The following is a 27811-nucleotide window of genomic DNA, read 5'->3' on the forward strand; positions in this document are numbered from 1 at the left end:
ATCTCCTAGTGTTCCCAGGGTGGGAAGATCTGGGAGGAGGTAAAGAGGGGGAAGGGAAGTGGGTTATTTCCCTTTGTTTTGAGACTCAGGGCATCTGAGTCTTGGGGTCCCCCATGGAAAGTTTTTGGGAGACCAGAGTGAGCCAGACACTGGAATTTCTGGCTAGTGGCAGCGCTATCAGATCCAAGCTGGTAATTAAGCTTGGAGGGTTCATGCAGGCACCCACATTTTGGACGCTAAGGTTCAGAATTGGGACTTATGCTTATGACACCCCTCTCAGTCTTCTATTCTCCAGACTAAACAAACCTAATCTTCCCTCATAGGTCATATTTTCTAAGCCTTTAATCATTTTTGTCAATCTTCTTTGGACTCACTCCAGTTTGTCCACATCATTCCTGAAATGTGGCGCCCAGAACTGGACACAATACTCCAGTTGAGGCCTAATCAGAGCGGAAGAATGTCACATGTATCATCTGTAAAAGGAGACATTTTTAATCAAAGGTACAAGCTGAATCCTGTCTCATATTCTTGCTTAATTTACGGAGGATAGCTACAACAATCAGCTCAAATTTAAAAAAAAAAAAAAAATTAAGCTTGCTTCAGAAACTGTACTAAATCTGGTCTCATCAGACACATTTTTGTGAGAAGCCAAAGTATTTTAGCCCTTCTGTTGTTCATTTGAGGAAAGTTAAATAGAAGAGAAAATGAAACATACAGAGGTTACAAGTACCGAGCTGATAAAAGTATCCCAGACCCTATGCGGTAACGCTATAGTTTAGGGTTTATCATTCCCTTTGAACTAATCACAACTCCAGAAAAGCCATTAAACCCTTGTTGTAGTACAGCACTATGTTTTTGAGTGGTTTGGTTTATATGTAACTGCAAAGCAGTTAATTGTAGCCACCTACGCTTGTTCTAAAGCATAGAGTAACTTTGCCCTATACACTATAGAGAAAAGCAAAACGAATCAATTGAAATAAAATACAACCCTTAAATACAGTTATCCTGGAAGGCATGGTGAGCTGCAGCACAGGCCAGGAACAGACATGTGCAAAGATGGCATAAAGCTCAGCTTTGCACTTCCTTGGTGCTGGGATTGCCATGATGTATGGGAGCAGGTCTCCTGGTGCAAGAGCTGCCTGAGGGGTAACCTAATTCAGAGTGGCTGCTAATTGCCCCATGGGGTGAAGCTGCAGCTGGAGATCCCTGCAATGTAGGGGGAATTCTGGCTACCCTTTCTATCCCAGTAGAAGATTGTTCACAGATGAATGATGATATTGGAGCCTTCAAGCCAACTCTAGACTAGCAGAGTATTCCCCTTGTACTGGAGTGATCCTCGCAATGCTAGCTACGCCATCTTTAGGGCCAGTCTACGCCAGCAGCCTGGCACAATTCACCCACACTGCATCAGGGAATCTGGCTGAATTGTTTTAAATTTAGCAGTAAGGATATAGGGCAAACAAGACAGAAATTCCCGAGAGGGTTGGACAGTATTTTGAAATCCAAATTGATTGTGCCTGTCATCCAACAACGAAAATATTTATAGACAGTATGGCTAGAGGCTTAAGTTTCTCTTATAGGATTTTGCACAGCTGCTACCTACGGCTCTGAAACGGGGGAAACAGAATACAACAGGTCAGACTTGGCAGAACAAGACAGACCTGGCCAAAATGTTTTTAAAATATAAGGTGAGATCTCTTCATATGCCAGGCCTCTATCTGTTCCAGAGGTCAAACTCAAACCCTGAAGGCCTCATTCTGACTTGGTACTTGATTTACAGTGGTGTTACTCCATTGACTTCTGATCTCACAACATAAAACAGAATCAGGCCCTAGAACTTTATTAAAAATAATTCATTTTCATATTCTGCCAAAGCTCAAACCAAATTTAGTCACAGCGTCCTTTTACGGGCAGTTCTGTGAGCAGCTCACATGGGCAGCTAAAAAGGAGGCAGGGACATGGTTATATGATTCCCCCCTCCAGACACACACCTTTATATTTGTTAGTTTAATGCTCATAAAAGATGCTGGTTTGGAGACTGAGGTCCATTTTTTGTCAACAGAGCCTGGGTAGTGTTGGTACCATTTTAAAGTGAACATCGGTGCCATGGTCATTTGTGTGATGTGATCAGCTCTCCTTTAGTAAATGGACTGATGCCACCACCTCATTCCAAAGCACTCTGAAGAGATGCTGTGCAAGATCTTTATTTCAAGGGATGCACTCTGAATTGTGTGGAGACACGAATGTAAACCTATGATTACACTGAAAAACCCACAAACATTAAAATTGAGATTATTTTCATTTGACTGTCAAACTTTTCTTTCTGAGTAAGTTTTGGGTTGACTATGGAGATTCAAGAGTCAGCTTTGTGGATAATCCGACTTCAGGCTAATTTTAAACCGTTCTTGTAAAAACAACCCTGGAATTTCATTCAGTGTTGAAGATTAATAGATAAGAGAGAAAGAGGATTGATACAGCTGGCTGAACTGAGTGTTTGTTTTTTTAAAAAATATTTCAAGTATTCTGCCGAGAAGTAACTATTTCAAACAACGATCCAACACCTAAGAAGGAAAACATCTAAGCTGCCTATACAACTTACACATTCATCCAATGATTGACAAAAGGGTTTGTCCAATCTTCCCTTTTATACATTTTAAAGTTGGAAGGTCTTTCTACACTCCCTTTAGTTAACAAAGAAGCAGAAAACATTCATCTGAAATGTGACCCCATTTGGAGCCTGTCATAAGTAATAGGTTTGCGTCTGCCTCTAATAAGGTTTGGTGGAATTTATCCTGAAAAAGCTCTGCTGTTAATAGGAAACAGATGAGATCTGGGGATAAAAAACAGTCACAGAGCTATGGGCTTAAGTACTCCACTGCACATCCAAGAAAGCATTCATTTAGCTGTATAACAACTGCAAGGGGGAAAATGCACTATCTGCATGCCAAGTATTTAAACAGGTTCCTTCAGCTTCACATCTCTATTATCTGCGATAGTACTCGCCAAACTGAAGAACAGTTTTTTAAATGATTGTTTGCATGGTAAAGTCTGCCATATGCCAGAAAGCTCTCTTCAGCCACAAGAAAAACATCATGTAAGGGTTTTCTTTTTTATTGTTATTTTTGATGGCAACCCTATGGCCAGCCTTGTGACCTTACTATCAGTTGTGGATTTTACCACCATAAAATCCTATTTCCAGCCAATAAATATGTTATCAAGACCCTTTCCCTAACACGCTGATGTTAAAAAGTCCTCCATAAAATGTGCCTTTGTAGTTGTTTGAAAACCACAAACTGGGGCCTATAACCACCAACATTTCATGGACAGCCAGAGCTTGCCAGTGCTTTTTAACATAATCCACTCTGTAAACATATGCACATCTGGAATACAAAACAGCAGCTTTATAAGCCTTGCCTTCTGTTATTAGAAATATTTTCTTCACAGCATTTGCAGCTACTACATGAATTATTTTAATCATCAACCATTTTTAAAAAATAATAAAAAGGGAGAATGTGCATTTCCTCGCATGATCCAATTACTGTGCAATTAACCCCCCGCAACCCTAGCCATATGATCACATTAATTATATTAGAACAAACCCTCACTGATCCCACTCACTGGGACCTGGCTCTGCACCTGTGTGGAGTGTGCTCAAATCCAAATGCAGAAGTGACCTCCCAGGAGGTCAGTACTCCACAGTCATGTGCCACAGTGAAAACCAGCAGAGGGCTGGGAGAAAGTGCCTGTCCAGCATACCTGTCTGAGTCACAGCACCTCTGTACCTGAGTGACTCCTGGGAGATGTGGAGTAGCCACTTCCTCACTGGAACAGCACAGGGACCAACCTTTTCTCTTGCCCATAGAGAGCGGACTTTTCAGAGATGGTCTGAGGAATATTATTAATAATTATTGTTGATCATTTCTGTAGTGCCAACACTGTACCAGACGCTTTAAAAACCAACATGAAGACAAGGTACCCGTGTGGATGCACATGCACACACACATACACGATCTCTCTCCCTCTCTCTGACCCAGGGAGGATAGGGATTGGGAGATGATCAAAACAATGGAGCTGAGCAGTGAAGTTTAAAAGATGTCTTGGTAGTTCCACCATTTCTATTTGGGTTTTTCTTTCTTTAGGGAGTGAAGATGCTCCCCAGTGCTTTTGTGTGTAAACACATCCATGAAGTGAAGCATTACGTGGGCAGCAAGGGGGAAGCCTGCTCTGCTGCTGCTGCCTGGACTTTAACTCTTCTGCTGATAATAGAAGGCTTCAGTCCCTCAGGTGGGAAAGCCAGCATCTTTCCCAAGTACTCAGTGCACTATTCAGAAAAGGCTAAACATACATAATAGGAGTGGTTAAAGTTACAGGTACAGACAACGTATGCTAACTGATCTTATGTGAAGAGCCCTGCATCCTCTTCCACAGCCTTCAATTAAACCCTCTAACCCATTCAGAGAGAATCTGGTGTTGCTATTTCGTTTGCTTTCCACTCAGTATCACTGAAAAAAATAAAAGTTTCTTGGCAACACTAAGAAGTGCATGATTCAGCTACCCTTACTTACACTGAGTTGCACTGCGCTCTGGACAAGTCTCACTGACTTCAGTAGGAGACTATTTGGAGTGCCAGGCAGTCCTAAACATTAGTAAGGGCTGTAGACTCGGCTCCCAAATTAATAGCTCCCGCTTCGGAATTCTACATGAGACAAACAGCTGACAAATGCTGTTTAAAGAGGGAGCCCAGTCCTGTAGATAGGGCACTGGCCTGGGTCTCTGGAGACATGGGAAGAGATTCTGTGCTGTGTCTTGAAGAGACCTCGCAGGCACAGGGGCGTGGCAGCTACGGTGGCCGTATCTGCTGGAGAGAACGCCGGTGTAACTAAGACAGACCTGGTGTGCAGTATAAATTACAGCAGCCTTCCCAGGTTGCAACGATGTCCAGAATCAAAACCGCATTGAGTGCTGCAGCCCCGCCCCTCCACCACACCTCCTCCTCCCCCAGCATGTCCCTTCTGCCCCCAGCACGTCCTCTACATTTGCAAACTGGTCCATGGGAGGCAGACTTGTGGCTGTCTTTCATAATACCTGAGCTGGGAGAATCCTGTCCAGCTCAAAATGGCATTTATGCAGCTCCTTTACCCAACATAAAGTGCACAGACTGCGGGGGAGGATCTCGCCTTGGGCTCTATTCCAGGCTCACCATTAATCTACTGTCTGACTGAGGGTGATCAAAACTCATGAGACTTTTAAAATAGCACATTTTGTATTTTTGTTTGCCAACTGCTTCGTGAGCCTGTAGGATTTGTGTTTGAAAGTTTCTCTCTACACAGAAGTCCCAAACCACCCAGACTTGCTGCAATTTAACTCTCCAAAGAGGGAATTGGTTTTGTTTATTTATGTTGTGGGGGTGTAAATCCCCACAAGAAACAAAACCTGAAGAAGAAAATTACATAGATGAGAGAAAAGTATCAAATTATATACATGCTCCTTTGCACCATCAGAGCCAGATTAAAATCTCACTGACTCTCCTCAGGCATTAAGGAGGAAAAAATGCCCCAGATTAAAGTAACTTGTATTTGATCCCAACACCAGAAAGTAAAGGACAGACAAGGAGACAGGTGACCCCACAGAGCTTGCACACAAAATCAGTGCATATAAATCTTCAGGTTCCATAATAAGAGCTGTTCCACCCAGAAGGTTCGGCATAACGAAGAGTTGCTCTAGACTTTTATGAGAGCTGAGACAGCCCTGTACTCCTGTGTCTTGCTCTACTATTCAATTTTGGTGTATCATTCCTCCAACCCTCTGCCCCAAATCCCTGGCTGCTAATAATATAATTTCCAAAACAACAAAAAATACCCTGCCTTTATTTACGAGTATACAAATGGAAATGGTTTGGCTACAAACATTCAAACATACATTTCAACCCCCATCATCTACAAAACATTGCTCACATGAGCTAAAAAGCCAGATGTAATAACTAGGTTCGTCGCTTCTAATAAGGGTATAAAGAGTATGAGTTAAAGACCTCTTGATTTGGGATCTGGGGATTTCCCTGTTTTGGCTGGTATAAGTTAGACTCAGTTACGACAGACAAATTTCTCAGTGACTGTCGGTTTGTACATTTTAAATCTATAAAGTTCTCTTGCGTGTCTGTGTCAGAGACAATTCTGTGTTTTAAAATTTGTTTTCAGAAGGATGGGCTTGGAAAGAAGATACACATAACCTGAATACTGAAGCCAAGTGAAGCTATGCATGATATCGCTTGGGTCTTCCCAAACAAATGTCATGCCACTAGACTGTTTACATGAACATGGATTTTTACACCTCTTTGTCCAGTGATGGGACCAGACTATCAACTGGTATAAACTGACATTATTACATCGATTCAATGCGGTTATGCCAATTTCCACCAGTTGAGGATCTGGCCCTGCAACCTCTTCACTTCCTCACAGTTACATTTTTATTGATATCTTTTCCTCTCTGCATCTCTGGTGAGTGCGTGTTCTGTGAAGGTAAAAACAGCAGCACTAAATTCAGCTGAAGTCTGCTATTTCTCCCAGACCAGAGAAAGGCAAGTAGCTTGTAATTTGAGCTTCTCTACTCTATTTGCAGGGCCTTCATTCTTATCTGAAAGGATCACCTTATGTAGTCTTCACATTGGGTGAGTCCTGGCTCCCTAGTATGGGATTTTAGGCATTTTTTCATTAAAAAAGACAAAATTACAAACACAAAATAAAGTGAGATTGTCAGTGGAGCAGGTCAGTGCCTGCTGGTAACCAGGGCCCTGATCTGTACCTTTGAAATCAGAGGAGGTTTTGCCATTGACTTCAATGGGCATAAGGTCAGGCCTGAGAAGCTCAGTCCATCCTGGGGCCAAACTCTGGCACCTCCCACCTGCTTCATCCAGAGAAGAGCATACACAATCAGCTCCTTGGTAGAGGCCACAGAACTCGTTTTGCATGAAAGCTCAAGATGGACTTGAATTGCGGTGCTGCAGCTTTATCCTTTAAGCCACCTGGCTCTCTAACTCTCTCTCAGAAATCCATAGCGATGGAATAAATTACCCATGCAAGACAAGAATGTTTGAAATGTGTTTCCACTTATCTTGCCAGGCTAAGTGCTGGGGTCAGGATTTCCAATGCCAACAATACACGGATGCATATAATGAACAGCCAAAAGAGGGGAGATTTTTGCACTAACGTTGTGTCAGTTTTATGAACACTTTTAACCAAACAAGTTAACTAGTTAAAGACATGGATTATATACTCTCTTTTCCTTCTGCTGAAGTGGAACGTATAGAATACACTTTCTCCTTTTCTTGACATGCTGCCAACATTTGTCTTGCATCACTTCTAATAAACCAAACATCTTCAAATGCATTCCCTGCCCTGCTCTTGGTTCTTTGTTTAGACAAATCTCTCTCGCGTTTGCAGTGAAAGAACATTTGGAGCCTAACGTAAGAACAGGCACTGTGCTGTGGTTAAACAATGAGCTCTGTGTTAATATTGGGCTGTAGCTACTATATCTTCTAGTGTTCAAATTCTTAAGACAACTCCAGGGCCCAGGTAATTTAATATGTAAACGGTACTCAAATTTATGAGGAGCCAAAGGAATTTTCAGACAGAATGAAAACCATTCTTCTTTTTATTAAGATTATAAAAGGAACCGATTGCATTATATATGCTTGAGACTCAGTGGAAATAACATAATAGTAACAGAAATGCTGAGTATCACTACTTTGCTCCCAAAGCTCAGGTAATTGTCAATTTTCACCTGTGAGAGAAAACAAAACAATCCATATTGGAAAATAAAAGCCAATTAAATGTCAAGCACTTTTGCAAAGAAGTACCTTGGGTAATGATGGTGGTGAATCCTCCTATATACTATAAAGAGCGTGATAGAATCCAAAATACAAAAATATATGTCACTCAAACACAACCAAATAGCTGATAGCCTTTGGTAATAACATAATTTCCACTGGAAGGATCCAATGTATGGAGCCAGACTCTTCACTGCTGTAAATTGACCTGGCTCCATGACCACAATGGAGCTATGCAGATTTACACCAACTGAGGATTTGGCCCATAGTCCAGCCAAAGGAATAATAGCATTTTCTAACCACACTGATAATCTGAACCTTAAAAAGGATTTGATCTCTGTACCAAAGTTTTCATTGAGCCTCATGTTCTCACTTTTCCAGTACTGAAGAGAGAAGATTTCTCAATCCAGACAAGCACACTTACGTTTGTGTGTGGGTTTCCAAACTCAGTTACTTAAGCCAAGAGTTGCACATTCTGCAAGTGCTGTTCTGGGTGTTGTCTGATTACCCTTGCTAAGAATATGACATGCCAACTCACACTGTAGACAAATCAAAAACAGTAACCATCCACCTTTGTACTTTCGAAATCCATTTCTAAAAGAGCATTTCAGCATATCTAGTTTTCATGCCATCAAGCTCGTAGAGCTGCCTGATCTCTTTTAAGCAGGATAGTGTTGTCTAGATTTTGACTTCTCATTACCTACATTTTGATCTCTAGGTTTTAATTTCTTAACAATGTTTCGGTGATGCTACTGGCATGCCGAGATCACTAGCTATCATGCTGACCAATATGGTCTTGTTTCCTTGTGCTCCCCCATCAGTCTGTGTGTTGTCTCTTGTCTTATACTTAGACGGTAGGGAGGGATTGTCTTTTCATTCTGTATTTGTACAGCACCTAGCGCAATGGGGTCCGGGTCCATGGCTGGAGCTTCTAGGCACTACTGTGATAATAAATAAATAATTCTATTAAGTAAAGAACTGTGCCCGTGATCATTATCCCATGACTTCAATTTTACTCATCTTTAAACCTCAGCCATCTATCCTGCACCATGTCTAACTTTTTACTGGTATCCACCATGCTCAAAATGTAGTAATTCTGCCATCACTTAATAAGCAACGTAATTTCCAGCTAGTGAAATGACACCAAAAGAACAAGCCTAACTCATGAACCATTTGACACTTGTAGGGTGAAATTACAGACCATTTAATGGACACAGGGTTTGTTTTTTGTTTTTGTTTTTTTTATTTTAATTCTCCTCTAATACTGGTCAAGGGAATTTCTTTCTTCCTAGGAAGTATTACTGTATTATGCCCTCTCCCCTTCCCTCTGCACACCAGTGGAGAAGAGGGTTCAAGAGCACAAGTATTAAATCCAAGAATCTCATATTGTTGAGATATCCTCATATGCTTAAAATAGGGATGTAAACGGTTAAATGATTAACCAGTAAGCATTAGGTTTACCGTTAATCAGACCTTAACCGTTAACCCTGGCGACCAGCCGGTCGGAGGGACCCCAGCCCCTGCAGCCCCATGCTGGCCTGCCAGGGTGCCCTTGGTTAATGGTTAACTTTTTAAACTGATATTTACACCCCTAGCTTAAAACTAAATTTTTCTGGGCATGGATTAATAACCCTCCCTCATCCTTCAGGTGGGGTAAATTACATGAGAAATTACATGAAAAAAATCACATGAAAATGATGGAGAAAATTGTTTCCTATTTTGAAAATGACCAGCCTACAGCTTATTTTTCAGTAGTGAAGAAAAAAGGAAGCCTCTAGTCAAATAAATATCTCAGGCCTTCCTGTTAATTACAAGTCCTGGCAATACTTATAGCAAACAACCAGCTCAATCATTGCAGGAGAACATGTGTCCAGAAGACAGACAAGGAACTTCTATAACTATTCACATATTAGTCATCCAGAATGGTTCCACCTTATCCTCTTTCCAACTTATTAACCAGGACTGGGGCACAGCTGTTGTCTTCCCCCTTCCAAATATTTAATTCTCCTCTTACTGTCAGAAGTCAGTGCCAATCTGTTTTTTGCAAGAAGGTTTGGAGACCACATAAGAACTTTTCTGATTACACTGAACTATTATTCAGATGTGATCATCTCTGTAAGAGCTTTGTCTTTCACATACACATCTCAAGGTCATCACTTTTCTCATCTGGGAGTCTGGACAAATAAACTAGCCTTCTGTTGTATTAACAGGCAAGCTTCTGTTCAAACAAAGGCTTCCAGATGATTCAACGTTACACAAGAAGCAGTGATGATGCTCATTACACTTCACACAAATATTTTCCCTTTGGAAGAACCAGAAAATAGAACTGTGTTTAGAATATTTACCTAACATATTGGTTGCTTAGTAACACAGAGAGATATGTTAGAACTGTAACAAATGACTACAGAGAGAAGACTACATTTGAAGTGAATGATTACAAAAAATGGAACCATCATTATGCCACCCCCTGGGTTTTAAGAACAGTAACAGAAACACTATGAAGCACAGAAAGTAAAATTAGCAACTGTGCTTTGCAGTTTTGAAAATGAGCAAGGATTTGAAACAAATACTATCTGCCACCAGACACAATATTTAGGTTGCTAATCTAAAGTTTTCTCACCTGTTACCAATAAACTTTGCAGTAATTACACTAAAATATACTGTATTATTTTAAACTAGACAGAGTCACTGTGATATAGACCAGTATATAGCTGTCAAATGGTATTTTTCTTTTTCCAGTCGACCCACATTCTTACCATTAATATAGCCTATAATCACCTGTGATGGTAACAAAGAAAAGGGTCAAATAAACTTCAGATTACAGAAACTGACTGAGGAAAATACCTGATTGAAAAGTTTTAACTACAAAATTTCCCCTTTATTTCTTAAGTGCTTTTTTTCTTAAACACATGAGGATTATTGAGAAATTCACATATTTAGGTCTTTCAACAGTTAACTAGTAACTGACTGGGTGATACAGGCCTCAAATAAATCTAAACTGGTTATTGCACAAGGACCCTGTATCTTGCACACACTCCTCAAATGGAACTCCCACTGAAGTCAACTTAACCCGCATACTTATACTGAGCAGTAATTTCCTCACTGACTGAGCCAACTGCTCTCAGTGGAACTACTCATGGAGTAAGGTGCTACTCAAATGAGTACAGATTTTAGAACTGGGTCTTCAAATACTAGTAAAGGCTTACAATATAGGGCCTGATCCAAAACCAACTGAAGTCAATGTGAAGGTTTCCACTGACTTCAGTAGTTTTTGCTTCCAGCTAACAGTGTATGAACACTTTACTAACGGCTAGTCTACACTGGTTTCACACCCCTGAGTGAGAAAGTTGCAGTCCTGTAAAGTGCCAGTGTAGACAAGCCCTAAATAAAGACAGCATTCAGAAGCTTTTTCCCCCAGACAATTAGGCTCTTTTTGTACTTTTAGGTTAATGGCCACATGAAATGCAGTTTGCCACATAACGTTACGATAACAATTCCTTTGCTTTAAACTTGATTAACATTGTTATCAGTTACAAAACCCGCACCAATCTGAAAATCTACACTGGTTTGTATATAACCGCGTTGCCCAATAAATTGGATATGCAACACTGTTAATGTCCTAAATAGTGATATCTGAACTTGAAACCCTGCATAAATACTTCCAATTCACAGTGGCGTTGAAGGCTTCTGTGTGTTTCTACAATTGAATCAGTCCTAAGACAATAAGCTAGAGAGTTCCAATGTGATTGGGAATCTAATATTGTGCCAGAGCATTATCTCACCCTTTGTTTTCCCCAAAGTGCAAAACAAAGATTTTTCCCCTTTTGCCAAACAATGCACTAAATTATCCTCGAGCTCTCATGCATCAAACGTTCGTTTGTTTGCTAGCCTGCACTAGCAATGAAGATTTTTCTAAGCAGACATCATCCAAAACCTGCCTTTTCTATATAGCAAGCAAAGTTGAGAAATTCTGGCTGCCCAGTAGACAGGGTTTACTGCTGCTATTTAATATCATGAGGTCAAAACTCATCCCCAATGTTACTTAACTGAAGTTAATAGAGTGTCAAGGAGAAGTTTGGCCCATGCTGTCAAAAGATCTATGAACTTGGAAAACCGGCTTTAAAATATTAGCCCTTTAAAGTTGGAAAGGGACACCCTATTTGATAAATTAACTTAGTGGTAAAAAGTCTACTGTTAGAAATTTACTAAAGTTTTGGTCAGATCAAATCCCTTTGAAAATTCGTAGAAGCTACTGTGCATGTACATTCAAATATTTTTCAAACCGCACTAATATTTTATAGTACAGTATACACTGCCTATACAATTACACTGTAGAAGAACTACAGGAATAATTTGATATAGCTCTGTTCATAGTACCTCTCATGACATTTCACATTACAGAAGCAAAACAATCAATAAAACCAGGAATGTTAATCATGTGAAACAGAAAAGTGTTGACTAAAGAAAAATATTTTCATTTTTGAGCTAAAGTGCCTCATTGATTCAGCACTTCTATTATCCTCCTGTAAAAGCAGGTTGCAAAGCATTAGCACACATGATACAGATATAAGATGTCTAAGCCTCAAAGATGTAGTCAGCTGCAAGTCCCAATTAGATTATCTACACAGATGCATATTTTCCTTCATATCTAACAAATCTGGAACTAACCCAATCAGATCTTAATCAGGCAAAACTCCACTGACTTCATATGGAAATAACTGACATAGGAAACTAATCTATTGATCCAGGCATTTCCAGTGAGTCCCATTGCCACTGCATAAACATTTTTAGAAGTTTGGATAAAAGAAATAAAGTTTCATACAGAACTTTGAAATCATAAGAAACAAGTGTAGCAAGAAGAGGGGAATCAAAGATGGCTGCTTAAAATATTATAGCAGCTATCTCTGATTCTTCTCTTCTTGCTACACTTGTTTTCTATGATTTCAAAGTTGAAACACAAGTACAGTTAAATTCTCTTTTCCTGAGTGACCTAGAAGTCTAATTCCTAAATGGTTTAGTAGATATTTAATAATACTTCTCCAAATCTGCCATTCAACTTTAAACCGTTATAGCTCAGTTACAAATGTTTACTTTGTGAATATCATCTATTCCAGTAAAAATTAACATTGAAAATCTGGTATAATTTTGTTAGCCCAGCACTGAACAGCAGACTCCTTTGTCTTGAGAAGCCAAAAGTCTAAGCTCATACACAGAACAGTTACTATTTAATTTTAACTCAAACATCCTTGGCCTCTCAATAAAGAAGTTCTGTCCTGGAGGGGAAAAACTCTGCAATGTGGCAGGTTAGAGCAATAGGATATTCCTCGTGCTATCAGAGAACTGGAAAAAGGGCTAATGAAGAAGCTTGAAACTCACTTCTTAGTTTTACCATCCAATGCTCCCACACTAAAAAGATAAAATGAACATGAAATATGCATTTAGGGACAGACTGTGGCTAGCCCTGTGCAGGGAAGGTACATAACAGGTGGGAGAGGGTGCAAGAAACAATGCAGAACATGGCTGTGGAATATACCCCCCAAAGAGAAATGGGTCAGGTGGGAATGAGGACTATTGTCCTGCCCCTTCCACATCAGCCTGAGGAGCTGGTACATCACGTGCTACTGGGAGTCTTCAGGAAAAATCCTGGAGGAGTCAGGAGCCCCCTGGGCACTCTTCAATGAAGTGTAGCTCCCTCAATCTCCACTGGAACCAGGGTATCAGGGAGCAGGGTGGGGAAGGAGGCACTGGGAGCACAGAGGTACGACCCTTCACACAGATGGCTCTGGCTTCCACCTGGTCCCTCAAGGTCCACAAAGATTCCAGGGGACCCATGGGGTATGGGGAGAGGTGCCAACATCTGTTCTGTGGGGGTGAGGACTGTCACTCTAATGGAATGATTTGGGGAGAGGAACTCTAGAGAGGCAGCCTCCTGGGGTTTTCTTCTGCCTTTCCTCCCTTCTAGTAGTTGTACTGAAAGATGGCGACCTGGCCCAATACCATCATAAATCACAGAGACATATTCAAAGGTTGTTTTAATCCCTTCTCTAGGATGATAAAAGTACATAACACTGTAGAGCTGGGAAAATGAGCTAAACGACTAACAGAGTCCATGCCCCGAAGAGCTTAGTTTAAAGGCACGAGCTGATACAATACAAAACAGGGCTGAAGAGTGGCCTTACAACATGAACACTTCACAGAATAGGTGCGTCTTCAGACACACTCAGTTTCATGAAGACCAATCCAATGTTGACAGCCAGGGAAGAGTTGAAGAGTCAGTCACTGATGCCAAGTTTGTTTGTTTGGTTTTTACTACATTTTTCGTGAGCCCAGTGTTGGTCAGATAGTCATGGAGAGTCATGTCTTGTATTGATCCAGGCATTTCTAATCAGCCCATCACCATGGTATCTAATTGCTTCTGCTTATCCACCGAACAGGAACAGCACAGGCTGCCCCTCCTTCTCCCATTGTCCGCGTTATAAAAGACCAGGTCTTTGCCATATAGCTTCTATAGTTATTCACACCAAATCAGAGTGGTAGCATTTTACATGCACTTTGCAATGTCATAAGTGCAGGATGACTGAAAGTCATGCCCACCATTTCTAGGGACAAGAGCCTCCTTCAGCCTCAGTGTGTATTCAGTCCTTAGCCTTTCTGATAAACCTGACATGGGTGATATCAAATAAGCTAGTACCAGTTCCAATGGTGGTTTTATGATGCGGACCTCTGTCAACTGGGAACTAATTAATATCTTATTTCCTGAGGAGCACCTCAGAGTTGTCAGAGGGCAATAACTTTTGGTCAATGCCATACTGAGCTGGATATGAAAGGCTCTGTGTTTCATTAGCCTCCTAATTCTCTGCTCCAGTTTCTGCTGTATACACAGTTCCACTGCTGAATGAATTTTTGCTGCAGTCATACTAGCGACCAGCCATCTGAACTAACTGTCAGTTAGTGAGAATGGGAGTTTGACCTCACAGTCTGAGACATGAGTTTCCAATCTTCATCATGCCACTAAGCTGTCAATTTTGGCACCATGTGAGTGGTCAAGAAAATAAATATCCCATTCTTTTATTAGCACCATATGGCTGTATTTTGACTAGAGAGTCAATGCTAAAGAAACTAAGCTCAGTGGACTTTTCAGACACTAATCTCTTTCCTCCACTGGCATTCCCTACTTTCATTGTCTGCTAGAGAATCAGACAGCGGTTACGTGTATAGTTACATTTAAAAGGGAGTGAATAGAACCTACGGCGACACTGCAGAACAAACCAAGAAGATTCAAAGTTTAAATAGTGAAGGCTTCTTTCAGCTATAAAAAATTAATACTTCAAATAACAATACTACTAGTATTTGGATAGCATAAGCATTGTATGACTGTAACTTCTTCAGGGTCAGTCCCATCTGTTCGCTATACATTTGTACACTATGTAGCACAATTCACAGAGTTTAAGGAAAGAAGGGACTATTCAATGAACCTGACTCCGCAGGCCATTAAATGTCAACCAGTTACCCCTGTATTGAGCCCAATAACTTGTCTGACCATAGCATATCTTCCTGAAAGGCATCCAGTCTTGATTTTAAGACAACAACGGTGTTGGGGGCCTCTTGGAGTTACCACAGAACAAATAATAAGGACCTGAGGTTTGGATTTGGCTCTGAACTTTCCCCAAGTTTGAGGATGTTTTTTCTTGGTACACCATAGAGATAGAGGCCAGCCACTCAATTCAGATCCAGATATGAACATCATTAAAATCTGGATCTGTGGTTGTAATCTGAACCCTTCTTTATAAACACTCTCTCTCTCTCAGGCCTCTCTATTCATAGGCAAACTACAGCCCATTGGCCACATCCAGCCCGCAGGACCCTCCTGCCCTGCCTCTGAGCTCCTGCCCTAGAAGGCTAGCCCTCAGCCTCTCCCCCGCTGTTCTCCCTCCCCCGCAGCCTCAGTTCACTGCACCGCTGGCGCAATGTTCTGGGCGGCGGGGCTGCGAGCTCTTGCCACGCTGCCTGACTCAGTGCTCTGTGCTGCGCGGTGGCATGGCTAGCTCCAGCCGGGTGGTGCGGCTGCCTGTCCTGGTGCTCTGAGTGGTGTGGCTGTAGTGCCACCGACCACCGGTGCTCCAGGCAGCGCGGTAAGCGAGCAGGAGGAGTTGGCTAGAGGGCAGGGGAATTTGGGGTGGTGGTCAGGGAGTGGGGGTGTGGATAGGGGTTGGGGCGGTCAGAGGGTGGGGAACAGGGTGGTTGAATGGGGACAGCGGTCCCAGGGAGGCAGTCAGGAAGGAACGGGGGGGAGGGGGTTGGATGGGGCAGCATGGGGTAGTCAGGTAGGAGAGAGGGGGCTGGATGGGGCAGCGAGGGTGGACAGGGCAGCGGTTCTGGGGGCAGTCAGGGAGAAGGGGTGGTTGGATGGGGCACAGGTCTGGGAGGGGGCAGTCAGGAATGAGAGGAGGGGTTGGATGGGCCAGTGGGGGGCAGTCACGGGCGAGGGGTCTGGGGGCAGTCAGGGGACAGGAAGGGATGGATAGGGTAGGGGTCCCGGGGGGGCCATCAGGGGACAGTGATCGGGGGGGTTGGATGGGGCAGAAGTCCTGCAGGGGCTGTCAGGGAGTGAAAAGCAGCAGGGGTCGAATAGGAGGTGGAGGCTGGGCCATGCCTGGATGTTTGGGGAGGCACAGCCTCTGCTAACCAGCCCTCCATATAATTTTGGAAACTTGATGTGGCCCTCAGGCCAAAAAGTTTGCCCTCCTCTGACATGGAGAGCCTTCACCACTGCATTCCATCTTTGCTGATCTCCTGCCACAGTCTTAGCTTCCTCCCCTGGCATTTTGATAGCTTTCAATTCCACATTTCCATGTTATCCTATGGGTTCCATTCCAATGCTTGTCTTGTTGTGTTATTCTGGCATTTCCTCCATGGATGTCTAGCCATCTCCATTTTTATTCTGTAACTCCCTCTCCTATTGGTTTCTGTTTGGTCCTTTCCCACAGTTACGGAGTCATAGAATATCAGGGTTGGAAGGGACCTCAGGAGGTCATCTAGTCCAACTCCCCGCTTCAAAGCAGGACCAATCCCCAACTATTTTTTTAATTTTTTGCCCTAGATGCCTAAATGGCCCTCAAGGATTGAACTCACAACCCTGGGTTTAGTCGGCCAATGCTCAAATCACTGAGCCATCTCTCCCCCAGTCCTCTGTGATTTTTTTCTGGTCATCTGATAGTGAGGATTTCTCGAAGGCAGCTGTTTATGAAAACAGTTTAGACAGTAAGGTTATAAGACATCTTCAAGTTTCAGCTCCATACAGTAAGATTGACACAGCAATGGTGTTAAATATTCAAACTTTAGTTGGGAGGGCAAGATTTCTGGTTCTCTAGATCAGCTTTAGAATTACAAAGGGATGTCTGGCTTTTGCTATTCCAGCTTTAATATCTTCTTCTGTTCCACCTGTCATACTTACAATGTTGCCAAGATATCAGATCTCTTATAGGCCAGTCCCAGAAAGTATTACTGGTGTTTCTTCTTGTGTGTTGAATCTCATGTTTTTAGTTTTATCTGTGTTCTCGGTGTTTGTAAACACTAATTATTATTTGTTAAAGGTCTGTTTTAGTGGGATATCAGGAAAAGTTCCTAATGATGATATCCATTAGGCTGCAGAATTGAAGCTTTATGGTTTGAGATGACTGCAACCAGACTTCACAAAGCACTAGCAAATAGACTGTAGGCAACAGTCCTTCATTGACAAGATGATCCAATGAGCCATTTCAAATTCTGAGTTCTACAATTCTGACAGCATTAGTTTCCCAGCGACTAGCGTATCAAATTAAAGGTTCTGGGATTAGTCTCCAAAGCTGTCAATGGAGTCCTGGTTATATCAGGGACCACCTCTCTCTCTCTTTGTGACCAGGAACTTCCTTGGCAATGGAGCTATTATGAAATGATGGAATTATCAACTACAAGAACCAAGACTTGTGAGAGCTGTCTCATTGGCTGGCCCACAGTTTTTGAACTCCTGCCTGCAAGTGATTAGAATGATTTTGAATCTTGCCACCTTCCAGACAAAGTGACCTTGGCATAACAATAAACAAACACACACTTCTTTGCATGCCACAGTGCAAAGGGGAGAAATTAGCTAGACAGCCTGCTTTTATCTTTTTGGTTATGTTTAGACATTGTGGGGGAAGATGTATTAAAAACACCATGGTACATAAAAAGTCCTTACAGCAAATTCCTATTTTTTTTTTTAAATTTCCATTTTATTCTTTAAATCCTTCTTTGTCTGGCAATCATTAAACAGTGAACAGTCAAAGACTTCCAAGGTATCTTTGTTCTAATAGGACAATCTAAAAGCTAACAGAGTAAAACCTTGGAGGAAGGAAATACATGTGCTCCACATTACTGGAAAGCACAAACCTCCAAGATCTTTTCAAGGATAGTCCTCAATCTCTTTTTGTGATTCATGAGCAAGCTTGCATGAAGATCTATTTATTCTTGGGTTTAAAGGCAGATTGCTTTTTCCCAGGTGCACATGAGGTTACTCATTCTGAGGTGAACTATTACTTTACAATGGGTCTTTTCTTTTTGCACTTCAATAAAGACCCTCCGCTAAAGGGTTTGGTTTAACATTACACAGGGATAGCCTTCTGGCACATGGGCCCCTTCCCCAGTGAACATCAAAGTACTCCTGCAATCAATATAATCCCAGCTCCAGTGGGAACCGGGGGCCTCCTGCAGCTGTAGTGTCCATAGGTATCCATGGCCATTCCTGACATGCTAGCAGTAGAACAGTACATCATAGGAAGATTAAGACAACCACTTGCATCCCCTAAGGGCTCCGTTCCAATTACTATCATTAGTGGTACTCTTGTGCCTGGAAATCCCAGTTATGGACCAAAATCCCACTCTGCCAGGCACTGTACAAAGACAGGACAAAAACATAGCCTGCCCCACCTGAGAGTGAGTGAGTGCATGCCTACGTTTCTTGGCACATAAGAAATCAGTGCAGTTCTGAGACGGTAGGCTCTTTGGGATAGGGACAGTGTCAATCAACACATTTGTACAGTCCCTACCACAATGAGTCCCTGATGCTACACAGAACCCCTGGGTGGTACTAAGTGTGTCCAGAGACTATGGCGATAAAGTCAAATATTAATTCTGTGGGCCAGTTAAAGCACAAGAAATGGCCTACTGTCTTGAAAAAGGGGAGAATTTAGTCCAAGGACATGTTGGAAACAGAGGGTCGGAGTGAGAATTCATCTGCCTTCATCAGATATTTCTACACATTATCCTACTGTAAATGTGTCTATGTACTTTCTCACTACGTTAGAGATTTCTAGTTTAGACATATTTGGGGTACATTTTGGTTCAGAAAAACATGGTTCTATAATAGATTAAAAGCCCCACTAACTACATTTTATTTAAATTTATTTAAAAAGTACCATATGTAATGTACATTAATAGGAAGATCAAATCCAATCTGCTTTAAACCTCAGAAATGTTGTATCTGGCAGTCAAAATGCAGAACATTTGTTCTTAATTTAACACTGTATGCAAAGTTTTGGTCATATCAAAGTCTATCCAAAATATCGGTTGAAATATATTGCCCTAATTGATTAACTAAGCCAGCAAAGACAGACTACAAAGCCAAAGCATATAGATCACCCTATATCTTCAATAACTATAGAATAAATGGTGTCAATGTGACACAACCTCCACGGAAGAAACCTACGCACTGTTTCTTTAGAGCTAGCCAATGTTTTCCTAAAATTCTATTCGAGTCTCTTGTTAGCTGAGTTCACCATTTGTTGACCTTTCCGCTGTCAATCTTAATGCCACTTCCTCATTCTTCCCTGAAGAAAAGTCTGCTGTTTCTTATGTTTTTACGATAACTGTTCCCCACATCTTTTTAATTCTGACATCCATCTTGGAGTGGACTTCATATGGGACCAGGCACAGTTAAGGGAGAACCCATGATCAGATGCTTACAGCTAGTACTGAAACTGTGTTGCCAGAGATATGCCAGTGGCACGGACACATGGTGTTCATCTTTGGATTCTTTATAAATGTTGAAGAAAGGTAAAAGATCTTAAAGAAATTTCTAAAACAAAATTGTTGCAGCAATCACCTTAACAGAGTAACAGCATGAACAAGCATAAGTATGGCAAGTAGAAATTTTCATGCCACCAGCTTCTGCAGAATATAGCAACCTACCTTGTTGTAGCAAACATAACCTTCCAAATGGTAATCTAATGTGAACCCACACAGTGGTTATCTTCCTAAGTCTGCAGGCAGACAGCTCCAGTGCCTCTTCTGCCACTGCTCATAGTAGATCCTTCACACTGATCTTTAGCTGTGGGGTTTGTTCCCTAGCTATTAGGTATCTTCATGTAAGGGGATGTGGGTGCTTCAACCTGTGGGTAAGTGGGCAGACGGGGAGGGGAATAAGGAGACTGATGAGAAGTTAGACTAAAGAAATGTAATAGTGGGGGGCAGATTCTGGAGCAGAGGAAGAAGAGACTGAAAATTAAGGGAAAAGAGACAAAATAGAAAATAGAAAAAGCAAGACAAAGAAGAAGGGAAATAGAGAAAAGAAAAGAGGACAAAAAGACACTGACACAGGCCAAGATGCACCACAGTCTATGATACGACAGACCAGAAAACAAAGTGGAGTCAATCCCACAAAGCAAGATGATATGAAGCAAGTTAGAAAAACATGTTATATAGAAAACTGACTGACAATAAAACATGTTACAATTAAATGGCAAGGGGCATTCTTTGGGGACATGAGAGCATGAGTATTTTTCACAAGGCTAGAAGACAGTTAATAATTGCTCCCATACCTGTGATTCTGACTCTATGTTGATCCGGTAAGCTTGTGCTTTTCCATCTTCTAGAATATTAGGAGACCAAGTCTTGCCTTCAGCCCTGCAATAAGAATTAAACATGAAAAATTAACAGAGAAGTTTAACGAAGAAATGATTTCATTGGAGGTAACTGAATGCTATTCTGAAGCTCTGCAGAGTTTACATGAACATCACTCAGCAAGAGGTTTGTACCATTTGCTGCCTAAGTTATTCTTGATCCTTTCCACACCATGTGCCTGATAAAGATGACATAATGCTTCAGTTTCCGTGCACAAATGCATCTTCAGCCATGCAAAGCGAGAGTGCTGGAGCAGGCAAATGTCACTGTTTAAAGATTTTCCATAGGCCTGAACACTTTTTCCATGGAGGTGTCCCAGTGTACGGTAGGGATTAGCTCACTGACATATTTCTGCTCAGTTCAATGTACTGAGCACATAGGACTTGCTTTCTGTGTCTGCTGCATTTGTTGGAAAAGCCTCTTAGTCTCCTCTCTACAGCAGAGAATTGAATGGGCACGCACAGGGTCTAGCATATGTATTCATATGTTTCACTGGTATTTCTGAGGCCAAAGAGAGCCTCTTAAGGGGGCTGAAAATTTTCAAAGGCACCTCAGAAACTGAAATGACATGAGAAGAACAGGGAGATGGTTTTCCAAAGCGCCAAAGTCCCATTTTCAAAAGAGAGGAAGGAAGGAATCCTTTGACTTTCAGTGATATTTAAGAGCCTAAGTGCCTATGTCACTTCTGAAAACAGGACTTAGCAGCTTTTGAAAATCTTGGCTCTGGACTTCTCATGCCATTTCAATTTCTCAAGATTGAATACTAGGATCTTCTATTTGATTCAGTTTTTTTTAAAAAAGAACATTGTATCTACTCAGGTATTTATATGACACACCTTGCCCCTGAATCACTGAAATGTCTCCCAAATAGTTATCCTCGCAACACTCCTGAAATAGGATAATATTATCCCCATTTTACAGATGGGGAACTGCGGCTCAGGAAGATCCAGTGATTTGCCATCACATAGGAAGTCTATGGCAAAACTAGGAACTGAATCTTAATAACCCAGGTATAAGGCTAATGCGTTAACTACAAGGCCATTCTTCCTCACTGCTGAACCTGTGGATCCAAAGGAGCCTACAGTAGCTGTTTCTAACATGTAGCTCAGAGCAGTGTAGACTATTTGTTAATAACACGATCAGATCAATATAGCTATTGTGAACATAACGCTGGAAAAACATTATTAAAATTTTTATAAAACTGCATTAGTGTGGGGGTGCTGTAGTTTTTCAATAACTAATATAACAGCAATCTGCTGCATTTACATCACACCCTTCCTCCAAGAATATCAAAATGTGCTAACAGCCAGACAAGCTGAGGCCCATCGAAGTCATAGGGACAGTTTCTCAGAGCTTTGCATTCCCTCAGTCCTGGAGTCACCAAGAGCTTGACAAAAGTTAAAGCAGCCTCAGGGCTGCTGCAACTTACACTGGCTGGTAACAAGACTCATCCCTCAGGGGCCATTACGCAGCTGGGGATCACCAGAGCACAAAGCTCCACTCCAAGGCTCCAGCCCACTCTGCCCCTTCCCCCGAGTCCCCACTCTTACTCCGCCTCTTCCTGCCCCTTCCCCCAAGACCTCCGACCTGCTCACGGCATACCGCCCTCCCCCAAGCACCTCCCCCTAGCTGCCAAACAGCTGATCAGTGGCTCCCCAGAACAGCTGTGGCTGGTGGGTGCTGAGCACCCACTACTTTTTTTCCATGGATGCTTGAGCTCCGGAACATCCATGGAGTTGGTGCTTATGGTGCCAACTATCTGGTCTGCAAAGGTTTCTGAACAATTTAGCTCTTTCTGAGGGAATTTCCTTAGGAGGGGATGATGGAGTCCAAAGATTTCATTTTGCCCCAGTCATTTTAACTTGAAGGAATCTGTGGCCTGGGTCTGCCTCTCTCTCATATCTTCATCATGTGCTTTATTCATGCAACACAGAACTTTCTGTTTAACCTCAGGAGCCACGTGCAGATAATTTTCAGAAAATGTGGAAAGTTTGTTTAATCTAATAGGTGTAGCTTATTTGCTGCAGCCAAGAATGCCTTCGCTGGACTCTACTCCCAATTTGCCACACACCATAGCTGAATTTCATTTAATTATTTGGAGCATCTCAGTTTGGAAAACAAGAAATGCACAGTTTTATCCCAGGAATGTTTTACTTGAATTCTTCCCAACTTCCTGTCTTTTTCTAGAGCCCATCCCCTTATAAACCTCTGCAAAATAAGGGTCTGATCCAAAGCTCAGTGAAGTCAATGCAAAGACTCCCATGGACTTCAACAGGCTTCGAACATGGCCCACAGCTTTTATTTTTCCACATTGTTTGCTGCCTCTGAGTCTAGTTTTTGCAACACAGGGACACATGTTATTTTTCATAGCTGGACATTTTACTCTAATATAACTACCTGTACAAACGCCCCCCGACTTAGTTCCGGAACGCCTTCCATAACTCGAATTTTGCGTAGGCCGGAAACCTATACCCGCACGTTATGCAAAAATTTCCACAACTCAAAAATCCTATTTCTGGCTTATGGAACTTTTTCCGTAAGTGTGAATTTGCGTAAGTCGGGTCTTGCGTAACCCGGGGAGCATCTGTATTATAATGACTAGATGCTGGGAAGAGGAACCCCCTTGTAACTCAAGTCTGTCCCTAGAAATGTTTTACTGTTCGGCATCCCTTATCCTAGGGGTGGCTGATCCTCCCAGGGATCTTAGCATTCCTAACACTCCTAGCTTGATCTTTACCATAATCTACTGCTGTGTGTTTGCTGCTTCTACTTTGAGTATTTTATTTTGAGGTGGCAAAACAGGAAAATATCTAGGTACTTTGGTCAAGGGTGTGGGGGAAGGACCATCATAATTTCATTCTCCCCCCCCGCATTAAATTAGTTTGACATTTGTTCAGATGGGAATCAGACAGATATGAACTTCCTGCTCTGATCTGCTTTGGAGACCAAATGCCAAATGCAATTTAAGAAGAATCTCTAAGATTGCAACAAATCCAGCAAATAAAAGAGGAAGGGTTCATGAAGTGATTTCAGTTCTGAAAGATAAAGTGATAAGCAAAAGGATGTTCTCTCTGCCTTAAGCTGCCTAAGGGATATAGTTACCGCTAACTGCTGAACTGTGATTTCTCAGTTCTCCCTGACTCAGAAACAAAGAGCTCCTGTTGCGTGTACCAGGAAAACTGGGATTAAGTTTTCCAGAATCATTCAAGGTTTCTTTTTAGATGTATCATGAAAGAGAGGGTTGGAATTTAGTCCCCGGGTTCATGCATGAAATCCTATTTGTGGGTGGAGCTTTTTAAAAAAAAATCAAACGAGACTTTTTCTCCGTATCAACATTTCTGGCCCACAAGAAAAACTGATTTCTGATTTCAGCAGCGTCAGGGTTTGGCCCGAATGGAAGATGATTTTGATTTTAGCACTTCTACCAAATAAATATCTAGAAGGGGCAGCACCGGACAAAATTCTGATCTCAGTGACACAGAGTTACTCTGCATTTATACCAGTGTGGCCCACTGTCTGAAGGAGGTGTTGTAGAGCAGAACTAACTGAAAAACCCCCAGCAAATAAAAGTTTGAAATGTGGAAAATGTTCACCTGTCCAGACAATAACCCTAAAACACACCCGAATCCCCACAGAAATGCCCAATTCCAGGCTACTTCCATCCTACTCTGGGGCCTGCGTATGCCTGGCCTATCTGCAGATGTTCAGTGATTGGGGAAGGGACGCAAACAGCCTTTATTCATTTGCATAATCTGCATAAGGGCCAGGCCAAAGTTGAAGGGCTGCTCTCACTGAGCCTACTTGGGGGCACACAGAGCCCCATCAAGGAGAGGTCCTTAGCTCTAATGCTACTCTGCACTTGCCCACTGAATGAGACCAGCAGCACACAGAGGGGAGTAAGTTGCACTCCATAAAGAGGTAATAGTAGCAGACCCATTCCCCTCTATTCCCCCAGAGTAGTGGAGAGCTCAGGAAGGAATCTTAGGGTCAGGGCGGCTCCATGCCACCCCCAAAGCAAGACTGTGCCTTAAGGCACAATTGAGCCCTTGATGTATGTAACAAAAATCAGACTTTTCTAATGTAGTAGGTGACAGATTAGGCCTCTCACTTGTCTGTTTCTAGTAGGCTGCTTAATTCACAGCTCAGGGCAGGCAAAGTGTTTTCAGACGTGCTGTATTATGTCAAAAGGAATTAAAGTCAGGTATGCGGAAGTCAATACCTTGTATTAACAATACTCTACTTTAATTGAATATCTTCTACAACTATACTAAGAAAATAATTCTACCTGCATTCTGTCATGCCTTCAATACATAGTTCTGTGGGAACAGAGCCACTGACAAGACATTATTAAAAAGCCAGAAGAAACTGTAGTCACCCTTTATCCTGCATTATTAATTTTTTTGTCCAGTTGACTCACTGTAATTTTAGAAAAAATGCTTGCATACAGTCACATATTTAACAAAAGCTTTTTCACCTGTTAACAATCTGGAAGTCTTGTTCTCTTAATTTGAAGATTTGCTTTAAAGTCATGGGAATTCCTGGATCTCACTGTATTTCTAATTCCTCCACACCCTTGCAAATGAAATCTTAACATTTGGGAAAAAGGCCAAGGACAGCCTTGGACGCTGCAGTCCTTTGTTTAACAATGGAACAGGTGTGACCGTGCACAGCAGCTGTGCAAGCTTCCCAACACAATCATACCATTGTGCCCAATCCCTGGCCTGCCAGGGTCACCTTTAGGGGTGAGGGATTAGTTCAGTGTCCACGCTCATCAAGACATTTGCATCTCTGATTAGATGACAAGTAAACGGAGAGTGTGGGTTTTATGATATGGACACTGGTCCACTAGGAACTGGACTGAAAACACCAGCTGCTACAACTACTGCTCATAATCTCAAGGGATAATTTCCCTTAGATAACTACAGAATGTTGGTTCAATTACTACACAGCCATATTAGACTATCCTTCTACCTCAGCAATAGAGTTAAAACGTCACACAACCAGATAAACATGGATGGGAACTGGAAGGAGTGGGTAGGAAACAAAATTTATGGAATATTGTCTAGGAATCCTGGGCTGCTCAGAAGTTAGATGATTCCTTCCCTGAGGTGAGTTAATTTTATGGAGTCCAGTTCAGCAATGCACGTAAGCATGTGCATAACTCTAGGCATCTGCTTAAAGTTATGCACATGTTTAAATTCTCCTCTACTTATCAAAGCACTTAAGTGCACACTTAAAGTAAAGCACATAGTCCTGTCTGTTTTTCAGGGCACACTGAGAGTAGCTAATCCAACCCTGGAGCTTGAGGGATTCACAAGCAAGTTCCTGTGACTTGAGAAGTACAGAACTCTTGGGCTCATTCACCCACCTTGCCTTTTACAGAGCACTTCAATAACTTTTTGTGGAGATGGAATTTCACTTCCTCCTCCCAGCTAAACTGGTACGTTGCCTTCTGGGCTTTGCACAACCGGAAGGCTGTGGATATTTTTTTTCTGGATCACACCCTGAGGAGTTCCGAAGGAGAAGCTGTGATTCACTTTTTTTCAGTGGCACATTTACTGGAAACTTGGGACCATCACATATAGTAATATTTTCCATATCCCAGCAATATTACTGCATGATTTCCAGCAACTGTACCGAAGACATTACCCTCCAGAGAGCCTTATTAAACTTTTACAGTATTGGAAACAGTCAGAATGCAAAAGGAAATTGACCATGCAAAGTTCTGGAGAGTTTTAGGGGCCATTACCAGGCCACCTTTTGCAAGCACACAGTCAGTGCCTGTCCATTTGAGGTAAAATTCATCTCACGCAGAGAACCAGCAAGGCCTCTCAAACCTGCCTTAAGTGGAACTTAAATGGTGCATAGGCCTCATGCTGGCCCTTTGCACTGGAGTGAAATATATTCTTTGGTAGAACTACATGTGTGAGTAAGGCAAGCACAATCTGGCTTTTAATCTTTGCACAAGGCTCCAGATGACATCAATGGGAGTTCAACGGCAGGACAGAATTTGGCTCTTTATGATTTTTAACTGCAACTCTAACCTTTGGTTACACATCTAAAAGACACTGTAAACATGGCACTACTGGGTTCCATGTATATTCTCTCCCTAGTACATCATATCAAGTCTGATCTGGGTGCAAGTAAAAAGTTGGAATTCCTAACTCCTGCAAACTCATCCTGGCTCTGAAATTCAAGGTGCGATCATTCTGCATCGGGAGCTCAGTTAGCTATTCTGCTTATGATGTTGGAGGCAGAATGGAACCCCGTTTACTCTCCCATAGATGTTGGTTCTGGAGGGCAAACAAGAGCAAAAAGCAGTAAACATTTATGTTTGCCTCTGAAGTAGGCCTATTAGAATGAGAGGTTTTGGTAAGTGGCATTTTAACATAGTTACTTTTCAGACTAATCCAATTCAGTTCAGGACAATACAGAAAAATCAATTAAAGATGCATACGGTATATTTGTGCACCTGTTTCACCCCTGGGACACAGGAGAACCACGATTTCAGGAAAAATGGATACTTGAGGTAACAGTCTGTATGTGTGATTACACTGCAAAGTAACCATTCCCAGCTATTTTACACTGAAAGTACCCCAACGTCGTATCTCATAGAAGTCACAATCTAGAAACAGTTTAGGATAAAAAAAAAATCCATTGTGCTCTTTCAATCTGACAAAAAGTAGAAATATAGGCAGTTGAAAGGCAACTTGAAATCTACATAATATGATTAACCAAGGTCTGCCTTTTACAGCAAAATTTAAGAATTTTTTTTTGGCAAGGTACCTATTTTTAAGAGTTCATATATAGAGAAAAATATATTCTTTGTGATGAATCCTTGTACTTGTCAGACTTGCAAACAGTGAACTGTTGGCTATTTGTGTGAACTATATAATATGTTTTGTGTTCTAGTTCACAGAATTTTTAGGGCTTGTGCCTTCAACTCATAGTCTTCAATGTGAGTTAAGAGTGCTCAGTACATTGTAGGATCATGTGACTTATTCAATCAACCCTGGCAACAGCAGAACTCGAGTATTAACAGGCTATTAAGGGAAAGGAGTGTGAGGGTGTGAC

At 41.9% G+C, this 27811-nt stretch overlaps 1 protein-coding gene across 1 annotated transcript in view; it reads right to left on the reverse strand.

Annotated features, from left to right (window-relative positions):
- The window catches only part of PDLIM4 (PDZ and LIM domain 4), a 93299-nt gene that overhangs the window by 32585 nt on the left and 32903 nt on the right, over nt 1-27811 (reverse strand). The window contains exon 3 of the mRNA XM_032769184.2: nt 20656-20740. Within this exon, the coding sequence (XP_032625075.1) occupies nt 20656-20740 (85 nt within the window). The remainder of the gene's footprint in view (nt 1-20655; nt 20741-27811) is intronic.

The sequence above is a fragment of the Chelonoidis abingdonii genome, chromosome 7, assembly GCF_003597395.2.
Source record: "Chelonoidis abingdonii isolate Lonesome George chromosome 7, CheloAbing_2.0, whole genome shotgun sequence".
NCBI lineage: Eukaryota > Metazoa > Chordata > Testudines > Testudinidae > Chelonoidis > Chelonoidis abingdonii.